Source organism: Bactrocera latifrons, unplaced genomic scaffold (assembly GCF_001853355.1).
Source record: "Bactrocera latifrons isolate USDA-ARS-PBARC rearing strain unplaced genomic scaffold, ASM185335v1 scaffold_123, whole genome shotgun sequence".
Classification (NCBI taxonomy): domain Eukaryota; kingdom Metazoa; phylum Arthropoda; class Insecta; order Diptera; family Tephritidae; genus Bactrocera; species Bactrocera latifrons.
This window is the reverse complement of record NW_017534664.1, coordinates 221,782-239,968: the sequence shown is the minus strand read 5'-3', so window position 1 is coordinate 239,968 and position 18,187 is coordinate 221,782. Positions and strand designations below refer to the sequence as shown.

General features: G+C 34.6%; 2 protein-coding genes across 2 annotated transcripts; both read left to right on the top strand.

Annotated features, from left to right (window-relative positions):
* Nucleotides 1–8,226: 8,226 nt before the first annotated feature.
* Nucleotides 8,227–13,721, top strand: LOC108978492 (CD63 antigen). Its single transcript, XM_018948813.1, has 5 exons — nucleotides 8,227–8,571; nucleotides 12,423–12,611; nucleotides 12,703–13,020; nucleotides 13,088–13,253; nucleotides 13,469–13,721. Exons 1-4 carry the CDS (start codon nucleotides 8,497–8,499, stop codon nucleotides 13,235–13,237), a joined length of 732 nt encoding a protein of 243 aa, XP_018804358.1. The 5' UTR covers nucleotides 8,227–8,496; the 3' UTR covers nucleotides 13,238–13,253; nucleotides 13,469–13,721.
* Nucleotides 13,722–15,944: 2,223 nt separating this feature from the next.
* LOC108978495 lies at nucleotides 15,945–17,076 on the top strand. The gene is made up of 2 exons (XM_018948815.1): nucleotides 15,945–16,377; nucleotides 16,443–17,076. Exons 1-2 carry the CDS (start codon nucleotides 16,012–16,014, stop codon nucleotides 16,998–17,000), a joined length of 924 nt encoding a protein of 307 aa, XP_018804360.1. The 5' UTR covers nucleotides 15,945–16,011; the 3' UTR covers nucleotides 17,001–17,076.
* The last annotated feature ends 1,111 nt before the right edge of the window (nucleotides 17,077–18,187 follow it).

The window sequence follows — 18,187 nt, the reverse complement described above, 5'->3', positions numbered from 1 at the left end:
TATTAATTTTAAATACTTTATTCTACAAAGAAATTCATACATTACTATTAGCAAAAAATAGTAAGGCTTTTTTCATAATTTTTAAATTTTTAATTTATTCTTCAAATTCCCGGAATAGGTCAGGTGAATACGTTGTTTACGGCACGATAATGGTTAAAAACTAGGTAGAAACTCTAGAAGAATCAGCGCATAATACTCAAAAAATATTCCTTATTGAAAGTTTGGCCGGTCGGAAGTAATTCACAATGCACCAAATCTCGATAATCGAAGGAAACTGTCAACCTAATCGGGATTTTACACATGTTTTGACGTATTTTTTCGGACTCAGCTCACCTTTGCCACGATATTCGACCTATTTATCGTTTGTTTTCGTCTGTTTATCCAGGTCTAAGCACAGATCCAGGACTCATAGCCAGTAATAATACGTTTAATGATATACAGGTAGTCGGAAAGCATTGTTTCCCAGATGTCAACTCAACGCTGTTTTTCGACAAAATTTAGTGATTTTGGGACCAATGGTGCTTTCACATTTCTGAGATCCAGATGATCTTTCAAAATGGTTTTCACTGATCCTCCTGATATTCCAACGAACCAGTAAGATCGTTAATCTCGGTTCTCAAGCACCAGTTCCTTTTGACGTGTTGATCATCAATTGATGTTGCTGGCCGTCCTGGAAGTGGTTCGTCGTCAACTAATTTTACCAAGATATCTAAATTTTTACTCAAGTAACTGCTAACACAGAAGTACGGATTTCAACTCGCCTCTTCATCCAGATCATTTATATATATTTATATACATATGATACATACGACGCTCTAACTCGATATCTTTATTTTTACTTTCACATGTAATACTTCTCAGAAGATACCAGAAGCAAGCAGTAAAATGGCGAATCGAAGACAGCTTGTTATAAGTAATATTATAACATTATTCTGTTATCTTTTATAGTCTGAACACGACGAAATCGCAAAAACAAAGAGCCCCATTTTGAACTGTAAACGAAAGCGATAACAAATTTGCAAGAGTTGTGTTTCGAATTTCTCCTATATGGCGCCACCAACTCAATATCTCAAGAGAATGTGTACCGTAAATAAATTTAGCAACAATGAATAGCTAATCGTCGATTTTTAAACATAAGAAGGAGCTGTTCGGTGATAACACGATCAAAGACAATATATTGGAGTTCCGATTGAAGCACTCCTTTTAGCATACAACTTAAATTAGAATCATGCATAAAAATATTATAGTCTACTATAAAAATAAATGTGTTCGAAGTAATCGACTACGCGACACAAAAGTATAAAAGTAAGTAAATAATATATTCTCAGCAAACGTCATAGTCTTAAAATAAATATGTGTTCTAGTTCCAAAGTACTGGAAAAACTCACTCTCTATTTGATTTTATATTCCCAGCAAGAAAAATACCATAGTTGGCAAGTGACACTGCTGGAAATACTTAAGTGAGTAGAACCATGAACTGGGGGGATGTTAAATTAAATGGCAAACATTTTGTAGACAAATAATTTACATGTATGAATGTAAGTATGTAAGTAATATAAATAAATGTTTCCAAATAAATTCAAAGAGCACCATTCCTTACGTAGTACCCTTTACAACTAGCCTCATTGTGTACTACATAATTTACATAGTAAATAATTGTATTGTAGTGGCGCATATTCAACCTGGACGGAATGCGATTACCATCTATGTCAACCTAAGGTAAATAAATGCCATTTACTTTTTGGTATTTCCAATACTTCCTACCCCTTCTTTTCTTACACGTAGTTACTTGTGGGAGTTTTCCACCAAAATTGTACCGTAACATATTAATTTTTGCTCTCATTATAGGCTGTTGACCACAATGTTGTCGATGTAACGGGGGTGCAGTGGTTTGTCACCTAATATTTATACCTTATACTCTTACTCTCGTTGGTCTTAGGAGTACTAATTCGAAATTAATAGCATAATTTACACGTTACAGTCAAAAGAAAAAAGTGGACCTTAAAGAACAATATTAGAAATGTCATATATGCCAACTTTCAACCTCAACTTTTTACTTATAGCGATTATAAATAAAAGTTTGAAGATATCGAATCATGGGATGAAAATAAGAATTGAATAAAGGTGTCCATCTCAGTTATAATTAATTCAGTTGTCACTCGAAACATTATTTTACGGGTTTCCAAAAATAATGAAGAACTAAGTTCGGATACAACAGATCTTTATATAATCTCCCAATTATTGTTAATTAAAAAACACATATAGTACAGAAAATAAGGTAGATAAGAGTGCAGCACCTTAAATCCATCTTTGCTTCTTTTACTACAGGTATACTGAACAATAAGTTTAGAAGAGCTTCACAGGCCTTCTCTATGCCTAGTATTTCCGCTTGGAAAATGCTTGCTGAGTTTGGTAGACGGAAACATTTGAGCGGAAAATATAATAGAAATTAAGGTCGTTGAAAACTCCACACAGTCTTATTTAAAAAGCTGAATATCTCGAGAAGTATTAATGATAGCGCTCGAACACTTTTTGTAGCAAATAAAATGTCCTACAAGTTTGTCATTTACATTTTTCCTACAGCTCTTGTCAATTACGATATAATTACAAAAAATGCGAATTTCGTGGAAAATCTTGTTTAAAGCCCTGGCAGGTGTGAGTTTCGACTTTGTCGTAGTGGAAACTTTTGTAGAGTATTCAATTCTGTAGAATATGTGTCTAAAGTCAAAGTGATGTCATAAAATGCCTCTGAGCTAAAGAAGTTTACAGATAAAAAATCACGATTTTCGTGCATTTTGAACGGAAAATTTTTACATGCCTTGGTCGAGTACTTAATGTTAATATTAAGGGCTCAAATTTGCAGCGAATTTTTTTATGGTATTTCCCTGGAAATTTCATAAAAGAATTGAAAAGAATGAATAGCTCAAATAAAAAAACCCGAATATATATATATGTACATATATAACCCTATATCTACCTCGATTTGTTTCAGATGTCACAAACAACCTTCGGTTGAAGTACAAACTATGGGAAGTATTACGAACACAAGTGGTCAATTGAAAAGTCTCGACCTAACACATAAACGGCGATGCCAGAATTAAATCCCCATACTTTTTTTTTTAGCCCCAATCTTCAAAAGGCGCCTTACAGCTGTCTAATCATTAGTTTAAGAATTATATCATTATGAGCGAAGACACTTTTGTTTTTCTGAAAAAATTGGATAAAAAGGAAAAAATATTGGCTTGATGATGAGTTTCCAGACACTGCCCAGCAAAATCCACTAACAAGGATCGTTATACTAAGGGAAAAGTCAACAAAATAAATTTGGATGACCATAATGTGAAGTTGTTCGAGATAGCAGGTACTCTTAAGGTAACAGCTGAAAGTGTACACTTTTGAGCGAAACCAACGACGAGTTGATGAATCGAAACAGTGGTTGGAGATTTTGTATCGCAATAAAACCGAATTTTTGAGTCCATATGGACAATGAATGAAACATGGGTCTATCATTTCACTCCGAAATCCAATACGCTGTCATCCGAATGGATTGCAAACAATGAATTAGCTCCAAAGCGCGACTATTACATAGTGTTATTAGACCTCTGAAGGACGAAATTACCGAAAAACAGACGCATTTGAGGAAAAAGAAAGTGTTGCTCTACCAAGCCAAAGCACCTTGTCACAAGTCAAATGGAAAATTCCATTAAATGGGCTTGGAATTACTTCCGCATCCACCATATCCTGGAGATCAGGCAACCAGCGACTAATTACTATTTTCAAATCTTAAAAGAGTGCTCGCTGGAAAGAAACTTCCGTTGATTGAAGAGATCATAGCTGATACTGCGGCCTATTTAGAAGCAAAGGACGCATCGTGCTAAGGAAATTATATCGAAAAGTTGTGTATCATCAGTGTATCACCCATGAAGGGAACCATGTAACATTTCGTCAATAAAATGACTTTTCAATTGACCTATTAAGTGGCCTATTTTGAACACTGCTAAAAACGACCCTAACCCTGGCAACTTTCACTTTAATATGCTTGCCATAAACTTTCAATGGAATTTGGAGTCGACCGTTTTAAGTGGCGTTTGTCGCCCCTTTTTTATGGAAATTTTAATACTGCTAATTTAAAAAAAAAAACACAAACCAGAAATAGCAGGAAAACACTTAAATGCCTTAATGCTTCTTAGAATAAAGTATTTCCTGTGTAAAAGAGATAAAATAGGTCATTCGAACCATAAAAACAATAACCTCAAAAAATATTCAAACGTATATATAATACATGCTAATAAACAATACAAGTAGGGCTATTATTTCAGCAAATTGTTTTAATTCCAAGTAAATGAGTTTGACCAAGTTCGCTTAAGACGTCAATAAATTGCGAGTATTCTCAAGTTTTCTTGCTAATTTTCCCATTCCTTAAGAAATAAGAGTAAATACATGGTACACACATCTAAATGTAAGTATGTAGATAGGTAGTCGTATGAAATAAAAATTATTTAGAGCACTTTCTCAAGCGCTTTTAATAAATATTGATTTTCTTTGCTGCCTCGTATCCGTACAATAATATGTATGTATGTATGTATGTATGTATGTATGTATGTATGTATGTATGCATATTTCACATTTGATGATTACACCGAGTCATGTTGCGTGATTTCTATGGTCACATAAAGTGTCAAGAAACTTGTGGGTAATGTGCCGCAATTTACAGCGCACTCAAATGCCTTTTCTCTCTCGACCAAATCAAGCTTCAAATGCAAATTTCCATCGGCTCCGTATGTGATTTATGCCAGTAATTAAGGTTATATGTTTTGGCATTTCAGGTATTGCCAGGAGCAACGAGAATGTAACCAAAAAATTTCTGTATAGTTATTTACCGTTAATTACTCAAAGTTATATATGTTGCGTTGCGTCGGGTCAGGCTACATTCGCATGCCTTAATGTACATAACTTTCATTGAATCAGAGGACAATTTATCGCGAAGCAAAACATTTTTTTTCCGAGTAATTAATAAAGCATACCGTATGAGTGCCTGAAAGGGGTGAGTTTGTGAATATAATGCTCAAAATAATGAGAAATTTATTTAAATAGTACAGCATTACATAATATATATTTATGTTAGCGCAAATAACTGCAAATCATATAATTTTATGATCGTCTAGTAGAACCGTCGTCTAGTAGAATTTTGCGCTAAAATTTACAACTCTCAAGCGTTAAGTAGTAGATAGTTTCAAGGATATAAGTAAACCTAAACCAATCCAAAAAAATAATAAATTGAATAAAATCAAAGACACATTTCTCAAAAGAGGGATCTGCGTAATATACATATACATATATGTATACATATATGTATATTAAGGGTGGAATGGACTGGGTAGGAGAAAAGAATAAAAATAATTTCAGATTTTATTTACAGAGTAAAATCTTAAGGAAAATGCTACTAGATCTATTATCTTGATATATTTTATTCTTTAGAGAAATGAACGCCACCAGGATCTGGTGAATGACATCTTAACATACCTTTCTACACATAATCTAAAAACAACGCAAAAGCTACAGCATTAGTGATGTCCGCTAGGCAGTTCAGTCAGGTAAAAAATTATTCATCTTATCCTTTACAAGTAGTCGACTACCTAATAGTTTTAGTGAGAGTTTCCGTTAAACGCTGTAGACTAGCATCTCAGTTCAATGAGGAAAATATAAAGAAGGGGTACCGAAACAGACGGATTTCTTACTATATGAGCTCACTGTATCGTGGGAAGTGGCGACTTCTAGTTGAAACCAAATGTCGCCGAAATCAGGAGCTTCAATTTCAGGCATCAAATAGTCGGTATCGCCATTGACGATTACGTTCTCATCATTTTTGAAGAAATGTGAACCTCTTTTTTCTGGATGAAATGGCAGCTCTTGAATCTCTTAACGTTGCTGTTCGTCGTTTTCCCTTCAATAAGCTTATTTTTTCATAAGCTTAACGATCAAAATCAAATTCTTGTATGGAACATTTTTTTATTTAACAAGGTATCTTCACCAAATTCGGTGTGGACTATTCTTCAAATCATCAGCAGAATCTCCAATAAAAATTGTTCAGATCGACTATAGCATATAGCAACCATACAAACTGACCGACCACAATAAACTTTTTGTAAGAAAACTTGAACTTGTTAAGCTTATTTTAGCTTAACGTTTGTTTTTTGTTTCAATTATTTTTGGGCCCATTACATTACTTTCGGTTAAGTTAAGGGGCAGTCAGAATTTTCAAAAAATTAATTTTTTTTATTTTGCATTTTTGTTAAGTGTAATATCTTAAAAATATTATGTAAAAATTTCACGTTGATCCGATAATTAGTTTTTGAGTTATTCGAGAAATAACAAAGACAGCTGGGGCACTTCAAAACGCTAGTATGAAACTTTAAACGCGTTTTTCTCAAATCTATGTTTTTTGTACTGGTGACAACTGTAACTCGAAAACCGTTCAGTAGATTTTAATGAAATTTATACAGCTTTACAATACATAATAAACTCGGGCCTGATCGAAGGTTTCTTGTTTTGCAAAAATTTCGATTTTCTAAGACCAATTAACTGTTGACTTTTTCCCAAAAATTTTGTAAAACAAAATTTCCTGAGGCCGCCTTTTGTTAATTTTTGAAAAAACAAAAAATTATTCGATCAGGCCCAGGATTATCTATTTATAAACCTTTTTTTTTTTTTGTCCGATTGATTGTAGATGAATCTCCAAGGACTTATGGTTGTCACCGCAAGTACTTTGTTTTGGAACAGGGTCAACACAAACAACTATAACTTTGGAAATAAATTTTTTTTTTTAATTTCGTGACTTCAAGTCAACGCATTCTATAATAATGCCATATTACTACTTTTGTAAAATAACACGATTTAATAGCAAAAAAAAACTGAAAATTGTAATTTTTTCGTGCCTCGGACTACCCCTAACCCCTTAAACTTCACTGAGACTAATGTAGAAAGGAAAGTTAAAGTAAAATAAAATCTCAAAGTTTATCAATACTAATACTTTGTTTAATAAAGTCCATCGAGATCCATTTAAAATCTAGTATTCCCCTGAAACCTGAAAAAAATTCAAATGCTTTTGACACTTTGAAACAACCGTAAAAGAAATTTTGGGCAACTTCTGCCTTCCACCAACTCGTTTGGTAAGATTTTCGTCACTTTATACACCCCTTTCACCCTGTCAATTGGTATCGAACTATTATTAGCACAATATTCGATGAGTGCAATGACATGTTGGCCTATAACAAGAACGAAATGAGCTCATGTAGCTTTAACGTATCAAGAATTAATGCCATCATGAGTCTTACAGCTCTGCAACGAAGTTCTTAAGTCGCTACATACCGTCAACAACGAAATGTACATACATCACACGCAACATCGACAAGCAACAGCGTCGGTCGCATAAAGTCAAACTACCGATTAAAGTGGGCTATGGAGCACCAACACACAAGGGGTTGTGGTCGCCTAACACAATACATGGAAACGTCCACTGTATAGGAAAATGGTTGGTAAAGAGAAAATGGAACAGCAGGGTAAGACCTACACCACCGGAAACTGGTGCCCGTTAAACTCTACCGTTAAACTTTGTATCGCCGGTGGTGGCGATGAATGCAATGACCAAAGCTGGGTAGTTTGGCACGTAGGTGTTTCGAAAAGTAAAAACTAAAAGTAAATAGGGCTAAGGAGGTATGGATGAAAAAGAAAATAGTGTGCAAAATAGGGAACGGCCAACATAAGACGCCAACAAAACCTAAAACTCTTAAGCGGTATGCGGCCACGTAGAGCGGCTGACTCTAGTTACTCGTTGGACGGTTCGGTTATACATATGTACCAAGATTTCTCGGCACTTTTACTTTCACTGCGCCCACCCTACCAGTCATTCGGGGAACTGTAATCAAGACATACGATGGTAGGGTTCGGTGCTCGTGCAACCCAATTGATTGAATTAGAAAGCAAATAGTTAACATTAATGAAGCTAACTGCGGACTTTACTACTAAGAACACCCTCCAACCGTCCCAGCAACTAAAGTCTACAGCTCATGCAAGCGTCCAAAACGAGAGCACGTCAAATGGGAGCATGTACTGTATTCATTTGTTGCTATTTTAGCCACACCGTCGCTTGTGCGCCTAAAAGCACTACAGCTTTGTTGGTGAAGTCTGCGACCAAGCACTGGTCAGTTCATTCTGAACCGCCTAATTGAACGGACGTGATTGCGGAAACGAAATTCTTAGTTCGACCACAACATTTAACCGTTAAATGTTGTTTGCGGCGAATGTGTGTTTGATGAATAAAACTGGAAATACAAAAACAACTCACTAAGTGCATTTAATTAACAATTGAAAAAAAAAAAATTTTTTTTTGAAAGAAATACTGTGTGCCTGTAGCATTAGTAGATAAAAATCTGCTGTTGAGTTGAGAAACTTCACACCTTGCTACCCTTCTCCCTCTGGTTGCACTTCCGGTGGTAAATGAATTTCAAAATGCGTACTTGCGGCATGAGCTTGGTCAAGTACATACTGTTCGCCTTCAATATCATTTTTGCGGTAAGTAAATGTTATTGTTAATTACCTAGTTCATAAGCAAGATAATGGGCAAATCGACAAGGTAGTCGAATATACCCAATACTCCCCACATTCATTAATGATTGTCATTAAAAGTAAATATTTATTGATGAAGGGGAATGTCCTGTACGTACGCGTATGTAAATTACTATGTATGGCTATATGCAGCAGTGCATGTCCTTAATTTTCTCTTCATATTTGTGATTAACACTAACAGAGCATTAAGGGTAACAACAACTTTTTACCATTTTAATCAAACTAGCTGATTCATTCAATTTTGTAGAGATTTCTAACGTGATAAAAAAAAATATAATTACCTTAGTAAATGAAGGGAATCATAATGACCAAAACTGGTTAATCTTAAGGGTATTCCCTATATTATATAAGAGCTTTATAGTATATACAAGAAAAATAGATATATAGAAAACATTATTGTTTGTATTAAAAAAAATATTCCGATTAAAAAGGCATATTTTCGAAAATAATAATAAGCGTACATATATTGTGATAGCCTAAAAATGCGATTTTGAGAATTAAAAAAATTACTCAAATTTTAAAGAGGTTACACAAGTTTCCTCGGGTAAAAAACAGCCTTCTTCAACAATTTTTTCCTCTTATAAAGGATGAAATATTTTTTTAAGAACTTTTTATTATTACAAATATATACTATTAACAAAGAAAATTTGAAATTTGAGATGCCCCCGCGTTATCAGGATAATCTCAGAGACCTGTGTAAAATTTCCCGAGGGAGCGCACTAGCTCCCAAGGCTATATCTTCGAAACTATTACTCGGATCAAAAATGAAAATTTAGAAAAATATTCTAGAGGTGTAGAATTTAAGAAGGTAATAAAAAAATCGATTTTTTTAATAAAATATACAAAAAATTTACGAAAAAATATTAAAAATATTTCGATTTACACCCCATCTCCGACAGCGCTCAAAAGTGTTCCCTCTTCGCAGGTCACGGCCCAATAAAAATTGATTGTTACGTTGGCAGTATGGTATACAACGTCGCTTTGTTGGAACCATATCGACCATATCAATATGAACCAATTCAAACACGAAAAAGTCATTAATCATTGCTCTATAGTTTCCCCCATACCAGTTCCATAAAAAAGAAAGCACAACCGTTGCTGTTTCAAAATTTAGCATCAAACTAGATAATTTGATTCAAACATTGTATTCTCAAAAACAGTATTTTTAAGCACGATTATGTTACACAAAAATTTTATGAAATTTACAAGATATATTTTTTAGATACCTCTCGTGTATTTATATCAATTATAATAATTATTAAAACTATTCGTAAAGAAATGCATTTTTTTTTATCAACTTTATTTGGTATACGTAGATAGCAAAGATATGTTTGTAGTTAAAGCATAAAGAGATATTTTATGATGATATTTTGTCATACATCATGTGATCAAATTTGATCCGAATCAATCAATATAAACTGTGATTAAAAACGGAATCGATATATTTTTTCAATTGGTACAACATTTGTCATGTTCGTGTGAAGTTTGATTGCCGTATTTCAATTAGTGAATGGTTGTTCTGGAAATGTTTACCATAAAAAATGCTAATTCCAATGAAATTACGGGTTTGTAATCGTTAAAATTGTTGCAGAAGTGTCTTGCGGAGTCTACTTTATCACGAACAAAATTATTAGAGTGACCCAAAGCATTCAGTAAAGGTCGGGAAGTCAGCGAAAACTCTCYATATGCTGGTCGTCCATCCGCCTCTGTTACATTCTTATGTCCCAAACTATATTTTTGAATTTAAAACATTATTTTTTCCATTCAAAATTGGCTTAATACCGTAAACCTTAATTTTCAATCAAAATATCTCAAGTCAAAATACCAAATATTTTGTCCTATATGAAATAGACTGGAATTTGATAGTGATTTACCTATAGAAAAAATCAGACAGTCAATTTTTAAAAAGATGTTCAAAACACTTAATGTCTTAAAAATAAATTAATAATACTTTTCTGGGTTTTTAAAGCATGTAACGGGGTTTTTTAAAACGACGCTACAAAAATAGACCAATAAGAATTTCAAAGGACTCCATATTTTTTACGCTCTTTTGACCAGATTTGCCATTTCATTATGAAAAGATTTGCCATTTCATTATGAAAAGATAACCGATTCAACAACGAGTCGAAATGATTAAATTTACTACCGAAATTCGGAGTCAGTGGCCTCAACTTTAAGAGCGCTACGTCCAATTTATGGTCGTCATAATCGTCCCGTCAGATCAATAATTGAGCGTCTAATGGAAAAATTTGAATCTACAGGCACAGTACAAAATATCCCCGTGTCAGTGAGATAAAGAAGTGCCCGAAGTGTCGAGAATATTACTGCCGCTAGCGCATCATTTGAGTATGACTCAAATCAATCCCTCACACGATGATCTCAAGCATTGGGCATCTGTGTGACGTCGTTGTGGCAAATTTTGCGAAAAGATCTTGGCCTATATCCTTACAAGATCAAAGTGACGCTAGAGCTGAAACTGCCTAACCACCACACTCGTCGTATGTTCGTGAAATTATGCTGATTTAAATCGAAAAATCATCTTCAACGACAAGGATCATTTCTGACTGAATGGCTTCTTCAATAAGCAAAATGTCAGGCAAAAATCCACACGTACTCCATAAGTCACCGTTGCAACCCGAAAAAATACGGTTTGGTGCGGTTAATGGGCCGGTGCGTCATTGGGCCGTACTTATTTTGCAATGATCAAGATCGGCACGTTACTGTGAATGGGAATCGCTACCGCTCAATTATAACCGAATATTTTTGGCCCGAATTAGGTGATATGGACTTGAACAATAAGCTGTTCCAACAGGACGTCGCCAAATGCCACACAGCTTATGTGACAATCGATTTATTGAAAACCAAGTTTGGTGAACGTGTTATTCCACGAAATGGCCCAATTGGCATTCTCGGTAGTGCGATTTGACGCCGTTAGACTATTTCCTGTGGGGATACGTCAAGTCAATGGTATATGCCAACAAGCCAGCGCCGATTGATGAACTTCGTCTTGAGTTCAAAAATTTAAGAACTAGTTCGCTTATATACAGTATGACCGACACACGGACATAGTTAAATCGTCCCTTGTAAAACTTAGTTTACCCTGCTTCGAGTATAGAACGAGTATATGGGATGAAGTAATGGGTGTATTACAATTACTTGCTTAAATAAAAATATATATAATATTTATATAAAAATGTATGTACACGTAAATACAAAGGGGCCAATTAGAAAAGCGCACGGTTGCATAGATTTACTAGAAGAGCACCAAGTCATGCCATTGTTAATACCACACGCAATACCTCGCCATATATATTATAGCTATGTACATAACTATGTATGTATGTATATGCAAAGTGCATGAATTTTTTATGACATGCCTTAACTTTGACATTAGGAGCCTCGTCAAAACTAACTACGCCATATATTAGGGAAATTTGTTGTAATAAGAGTTTGGATTTGAGATAAACACGAATAATAAAGGGCACAATAACGGTCGCTAGCAATTGGGCACTGGCGCAAAGCCAACGCAAATTCAGTTGGACCTTTCATGTGGCACCAATGGGCATTATCGCAAATTCTAATCTGACATTGAACTAACCTTTCAAGCGCAGTTCGTTAGTGAGTACTTTGCCTTATGAGCATTTAAATATTTCATAAGAAAAACAATTTTTTTACTGCCTTTATTGCCACATACGCCCAGGCAAATAATTTACGTTGCTGATCAATAACAAATCCATTTAAATAACAATACATTAGTTGCAACGATTTTTAGCGAATTATTTGATATTCATTTACAGATATCGGGGCTCGGTATTTTAATAGCCGGTGCGGTTGTCCTTGCCGATGTCAACCAATTCAGTCACTTTGTTGAGGGTAGAGTGACGGCGCCACCCATTGTGCTCATTGTGACCGGATTAATTATATTCCTGATTGCATCGTTGGGTTGTTTTGGCGCCATCAAAGAGTCGCCAACGCTACTGCTCACCGTAAGTGATTGTTATTTAGAGCCTTTGAGGGATTTATTAATTTAATATATTTTTCTCCCTCACTCTCGCTCTCTCTCTCTCTCTCTCGCAGTATGCCGTGCTGCTCGCCATCATCTTCATTGTTGAGTTAGCCGTGGGCATTGCCGCGGCTGTTTTCAAGGCAGACCTGGAAATGATGCTTAAGAACTCACTGCAAGAGTCTATAAAACGTTCCAATCATGAGGATATGATAGCTTGGGATAATGTGCAGCGAAAGTTGATGTGTTGCGGTGTCGACAACCCAGCCGATTGGCGTACACTTAGCCTCAATAAAACCTTGCCGGCCAGCTGCTGTCGCGAAAAATACATTGATGAAGCCGTTGGACACTGCACTGAGTCGTTGGCGTTGGGCGTTGATAAGTATTTTCAGGTGAGTACATACAGTAGTTGAATAAAAAGTTCTATGTTCAAAATTGTTTTTGTTTTTCACTTAACAGGAGGGTTGCGTGGGCAAACTTAGGGAGCGAATCGATAAGAACGCCGTCATTTTAATTGGTGTGGGCATTGGTATTGCCTTCATACAAATACTGGGCATTATACTGGCATGCTATCTGGCTTCCACAATACGGCACGAACGCATGAAGTAAATATGAGGAAAACGAGGTTAGTCAATTAGACGTGGTTAAGCTGCAGTTTGTATAAAAAATTTAAATCTATTGAATTGAGATCACCAAAGCCTTAAGCAAGTCTTAAGTATTGAATATGTGATTTTATATGAGTTTTAGAGCTTTAAGCGAAGCAACGGTTTCCGTTTAAATAGTGGAAATTTAGGCCACTACCATGTTTTCAAAAAATGATTTTTTTAAATTTTATTTTAGGTACTAATTATAGAATTGAAGAAGGTACCAAGAACACGATTATCACCAACAAAGCAACTAATCATAAGCAATACTCATCTCTACAGCAATAACAGAAAGGACAAATCATCAATTTCAATACATACATATCTACAGCCTTATGTATTTACAAACGGCGAGGACTCGTCTTTGTGCAGCCATTGCTAGGCTGCACTTATTTAAATTTTTGTTTACACTTTCAGATATTCAAAAATCACCGTCCACAATTATTCTAAATATTACTTAATATACAAACTATGATAAAGAAATGCTTATAAATGTATTGTTGCTTTTTATATGTTAAATAAATTTCTTAAATAAATAACCACAACGAATAATTGCTTCATCTAACAACAGAAAATACAACAGAAATGGTTTTCAAACCGGAGGTAGTGTTGTCAAAAACAAGATACGTCCGTTTGCAACCGGAAATTGATATTGAGAATCACTTTTATTGTTGCTACAACTGTATATAAGACGGATGTGTGGATTAATCATTTAAAACATTACATAAATGGAAAGTTGTTTATTTTCGAAAAATTCTTACAAATGCATGTCTGGAGTGAAGCGCTAATAATTAATAATAAAATAATCAAAACGCAATAATTTCGACAACAGCTGTTCATAAGATTTAAATTTAGCCAATATTCTAACTAACCGTTCCGATTCCGATTCATTTTTTCTCATAAAGATATTCAGCGACATCTAACGTATTTTAAGCATAACTGTTGCAGCGTACGTTTAGTCAATGACAAAATATCAAAAATATGCGCTCACGACAATCAGCTGATTTTAGAAAAATTTTAAATAAATTGGACAAATTTTTACAAAAAATATTAACGTAAGTAAATATGTATTAATATGCATGTGCGAGATATAACTTTAAATAGTACACAAAGATAGACAATAGCATTCTTGAATTTTTATGCCAAATGAGTGCGTATAAAGGACAAATGGAACCGAGCAATGTATTTGAAGTCATCTGACAACTCTCGGTAACTTTGGCAAAATTTGTGGTTGAATGCATACATACATATGAGTTTTTGAAAGCTTATCTTCTGATGATGATGAAGATGATTATTATTTACTTTTTGAAAGTATGTCTTGCGATTTTATATAAGAATTTCGTTTGTAAACCGAAAACAGTTTATGGAACCTATTGATGCAGAACAAAATGCAACGAATAAGTTATAGGACCAATGCTTCCTGTTCTCTAAATAAGAGCATCGATGTTTGTGTATATGTACATGTATACCAATTACACACAAATTTTGTCTACCTCTATACCCAGGTAGAATTGTTGGAAATCCAAGACCATTCTAAGCTTGAAGTATTTCATATTCACTGTCTTATTTATTTAAATGGAGTTTAGTGTTACATGGTAAATTACCCAGGTACAAATTTTAAACAGATAGAAGAAGAAGAAAACTTAAGAATAAATCTAGCACTTACCGGACGTACATATGTACATATATACATATGTATGTAGAAGTATGTTTCCAGGATGCAGCGATAATAGAAGCAACAGCCGACGGGGTAAGCAGATATTCCATGGCAATAATTTTTGATAAAAAACACTTTCATTTATTAACTTTTCTAACATAATATTGTACTATTTTCACAACCACTTCAATTAAGAGAAAACACAATATACAAAGCCTTCTCCAATTCCCAGCTATTTGCGCAAGACACATTATAAAATGACGGGGTGTGCAGCAATTTCATTTTAAGAATTTTATTTATATTTTATAAATACACTTTCATTTATTAACTTTTTTATCATAATAATACACTATTTCCACAACCACTTCACATTTTCCTTCAATTTAGAGAAAATTGCACACACAAACCCTTCGCACCTACGCAGCCATTTTTAGAATGACGTATTATACAATTTTCTTCACCCTTTCACATATTGCACATCATATCCACTATTACGTTTGATTTCACAGACACACTTTACACAATAAATCATTTAAATAACTTCTTTGAAATCAATTTTTAATGAAAGAATTTACTAAATAAAAAACACATCTACAATTTTCGCCGACGCGCGAAAGTACCGTTTGAATCTAGTGAAGTAAAAAATGCACTAGTGTTGCAATAGCAACAGATACTTTCACAGAACCGGATATGCATTTCTGTTATGAAATAAGACGGATATGATTACTCAAGTATTCGGTTTTAAAACGGATGTTCTTTAATAATTTAGCATCAAATGCAATAATTTCTTTAGCGACTGTCAGCATTTGCTGTATTTATCTGAGACTGTCAATATATAAACATTTTAATGTTAATTGCAACATAAAATTCAAAAATAGTTACAAATAATTTTTTTTATTGTACCGATTACACAATTGCTTAAGAACGCCCGTGGTGACATCTTTTGCAATTTATTGACAACGTAAAGTGGTGCATTCAGTGAATGCAAAGGCATGGTACCGCGCCGAACAGCTGATCTTAAAAACACAACATAATTGAACTGGCGTATTATACAACTGAAAATAAATAAGAAATAACTTGAAATGAGTGCTGAAACTAAAGTGAAATATTTATGGGATTGTGCCAAAGTTTTGGAGCCCGAAAACCACACGAAAAAATTACTAAAATCTTATTTTATGACAAACTGTCGCAAACTTGCAAAAGCTAATATTTATCTACCAAAGGACAAGTTCTCACAGAACACAATGTGCCCTCGCTGCTCCAGCAAATGGAGTGAAACAAATTATAAAATGTTTTTAAAGCCGCAACAAATTACCTATTCCACTAAAGCAAAAAAGCAAATTGAGAAATTAAATGAAGCAAAAACTAGCATCGAAAAAAGAAGAGCACTAACCAGAAAACAGCGCAAGAGGGCCAAATGGCTACAGAAGCGCGTTCTAAGCAGTGTGGTGAGTAAATAATGGAATCATAATTATGCATAATAAAATTATCTTTTATAAATATAATATTTCAGGTTATTGAATGCGAACTCTGCCAACATAAGACCTCAATAAAACTGGAAAAACCTAGGAAAACAGAAAATGATAGCGAAAATAAAGACAATACAGATTTAGAAGAATCCGCAACTCCTGAATCTATTACACCCACACTAGTTAACGCAAAAAAGAAAAAGAAGAAAAATAAGGATAAAACAGCTGGACTGAAACTTGACAAAAGCAAAAATTTAACAAAATTACATGACAAAAAGCAAATTGAACCTAGTATACTTAAGCAAAAAGAACCAACAGCTACAAACACATCAAAGCCAAAGCCAAGTAATAAAGTTGCGACTAAAATAAATCCTCCAAATAAAGCAACAACTAAACCCACCACCAATCTTAGTCAGCCACTCAAAGCTAAAAAACAAAAGCAGAAAAAAGCTAAACCTACGAATATAACAACGAAGATGGTACAATCTAAAACTCAGCAACAAAATTCACTGTTACAACTGGCAGCTTTACTAAAATCCCAAACTACAACTAAATCTGCCGCTAACGCCACGCAGAAGAGATTGGAATCGTTACTTAAATAGGTACCTCAAGTAGAAAGTAGTATAATTATAGTTATTAAAGTAGTAAATATATAGTAGATAAATATATCAAATTCGTATTTTTATACAAAATTGCAGTTTAAGAAAAAATTAAACATAATTACAAACAGAAAAAGTAGTAAATCTTATTTTCCTCACTACTTACTTTCGAGTAAACAAAAAAAAAAAAAAAAAAAAAAATATATTTAAAGAAAGTATACTTTTTTTTTATTATGTTTTACTCGTGCTTTACTATTTTTATACCCTGAACAGTGCCACAAACTTTTTAACACCCTGAAGGAAACGCCGGAGATCGTATAAAATATATAAAAATCTAATAAAAATAAGATAAGGTGGGCATCGCGTTCTATTGTGCCCTCTGCTTCACTACTTGTATTCCCAAACGAGCAGCACTCTGACAAATTACAAAAACAGCGTGTAACGAGTCCCCACATGACGCTTACCATCTCCTTGCATGCCGTGCCAACCCCACCCATCTTACACTCCATCCCGGTCTGATCCCGTCGAAACAGCACGTTTCTTGAGAATGACCTCAATAAAAACTCTTCTAATCTTTACTATCCAAACGGGGATAGATACCCGTTACAACAACAATAATAAATTCCAGGAACTTGCTGGATCCAATGACTTTGAACCAGAAGGTGTTTTGGAGCTCTATAATGCTTCACTTACCTATTGCATGCTATCAATATCTTTATCCGCTCGCTCCTACGTATGGAGCAGCTCTTTTAACGCGTTCTATACACTCCTCCACTAATAGCGATTTAATCTTAAAAGCTTAGATCGCTTTTAGCGCCGCTTGACTGTGGCGGAGTATAACGATATGCTGGTTACGATAGTTCCGTTTGAGATTAATTTCTGCACACTGACTTATGGCAAAGACTTCTACTTGAAAATAGTTCGAAAAACATCCCATGGGTAAGGAATGCTTTGTATGTGATCGCACAATGATTGTTCCAATGCTCTTCGGTGTCTTCAAGCCGTCAGTGTGCCACCGAATAGTGCGGCCCCTCATTAATAGGTCAAGTGTGGAACTACTACACTCCCCAAAGACGCAGACGCAGGCAAGTCTTTGCAGATTCGATAGTTGAAGACCTACCGAAGTCTTTGCCTCTGACGGCCAAGCCACCGTGCTATATGTAACGATAGGACTCACGATCATGGTATAC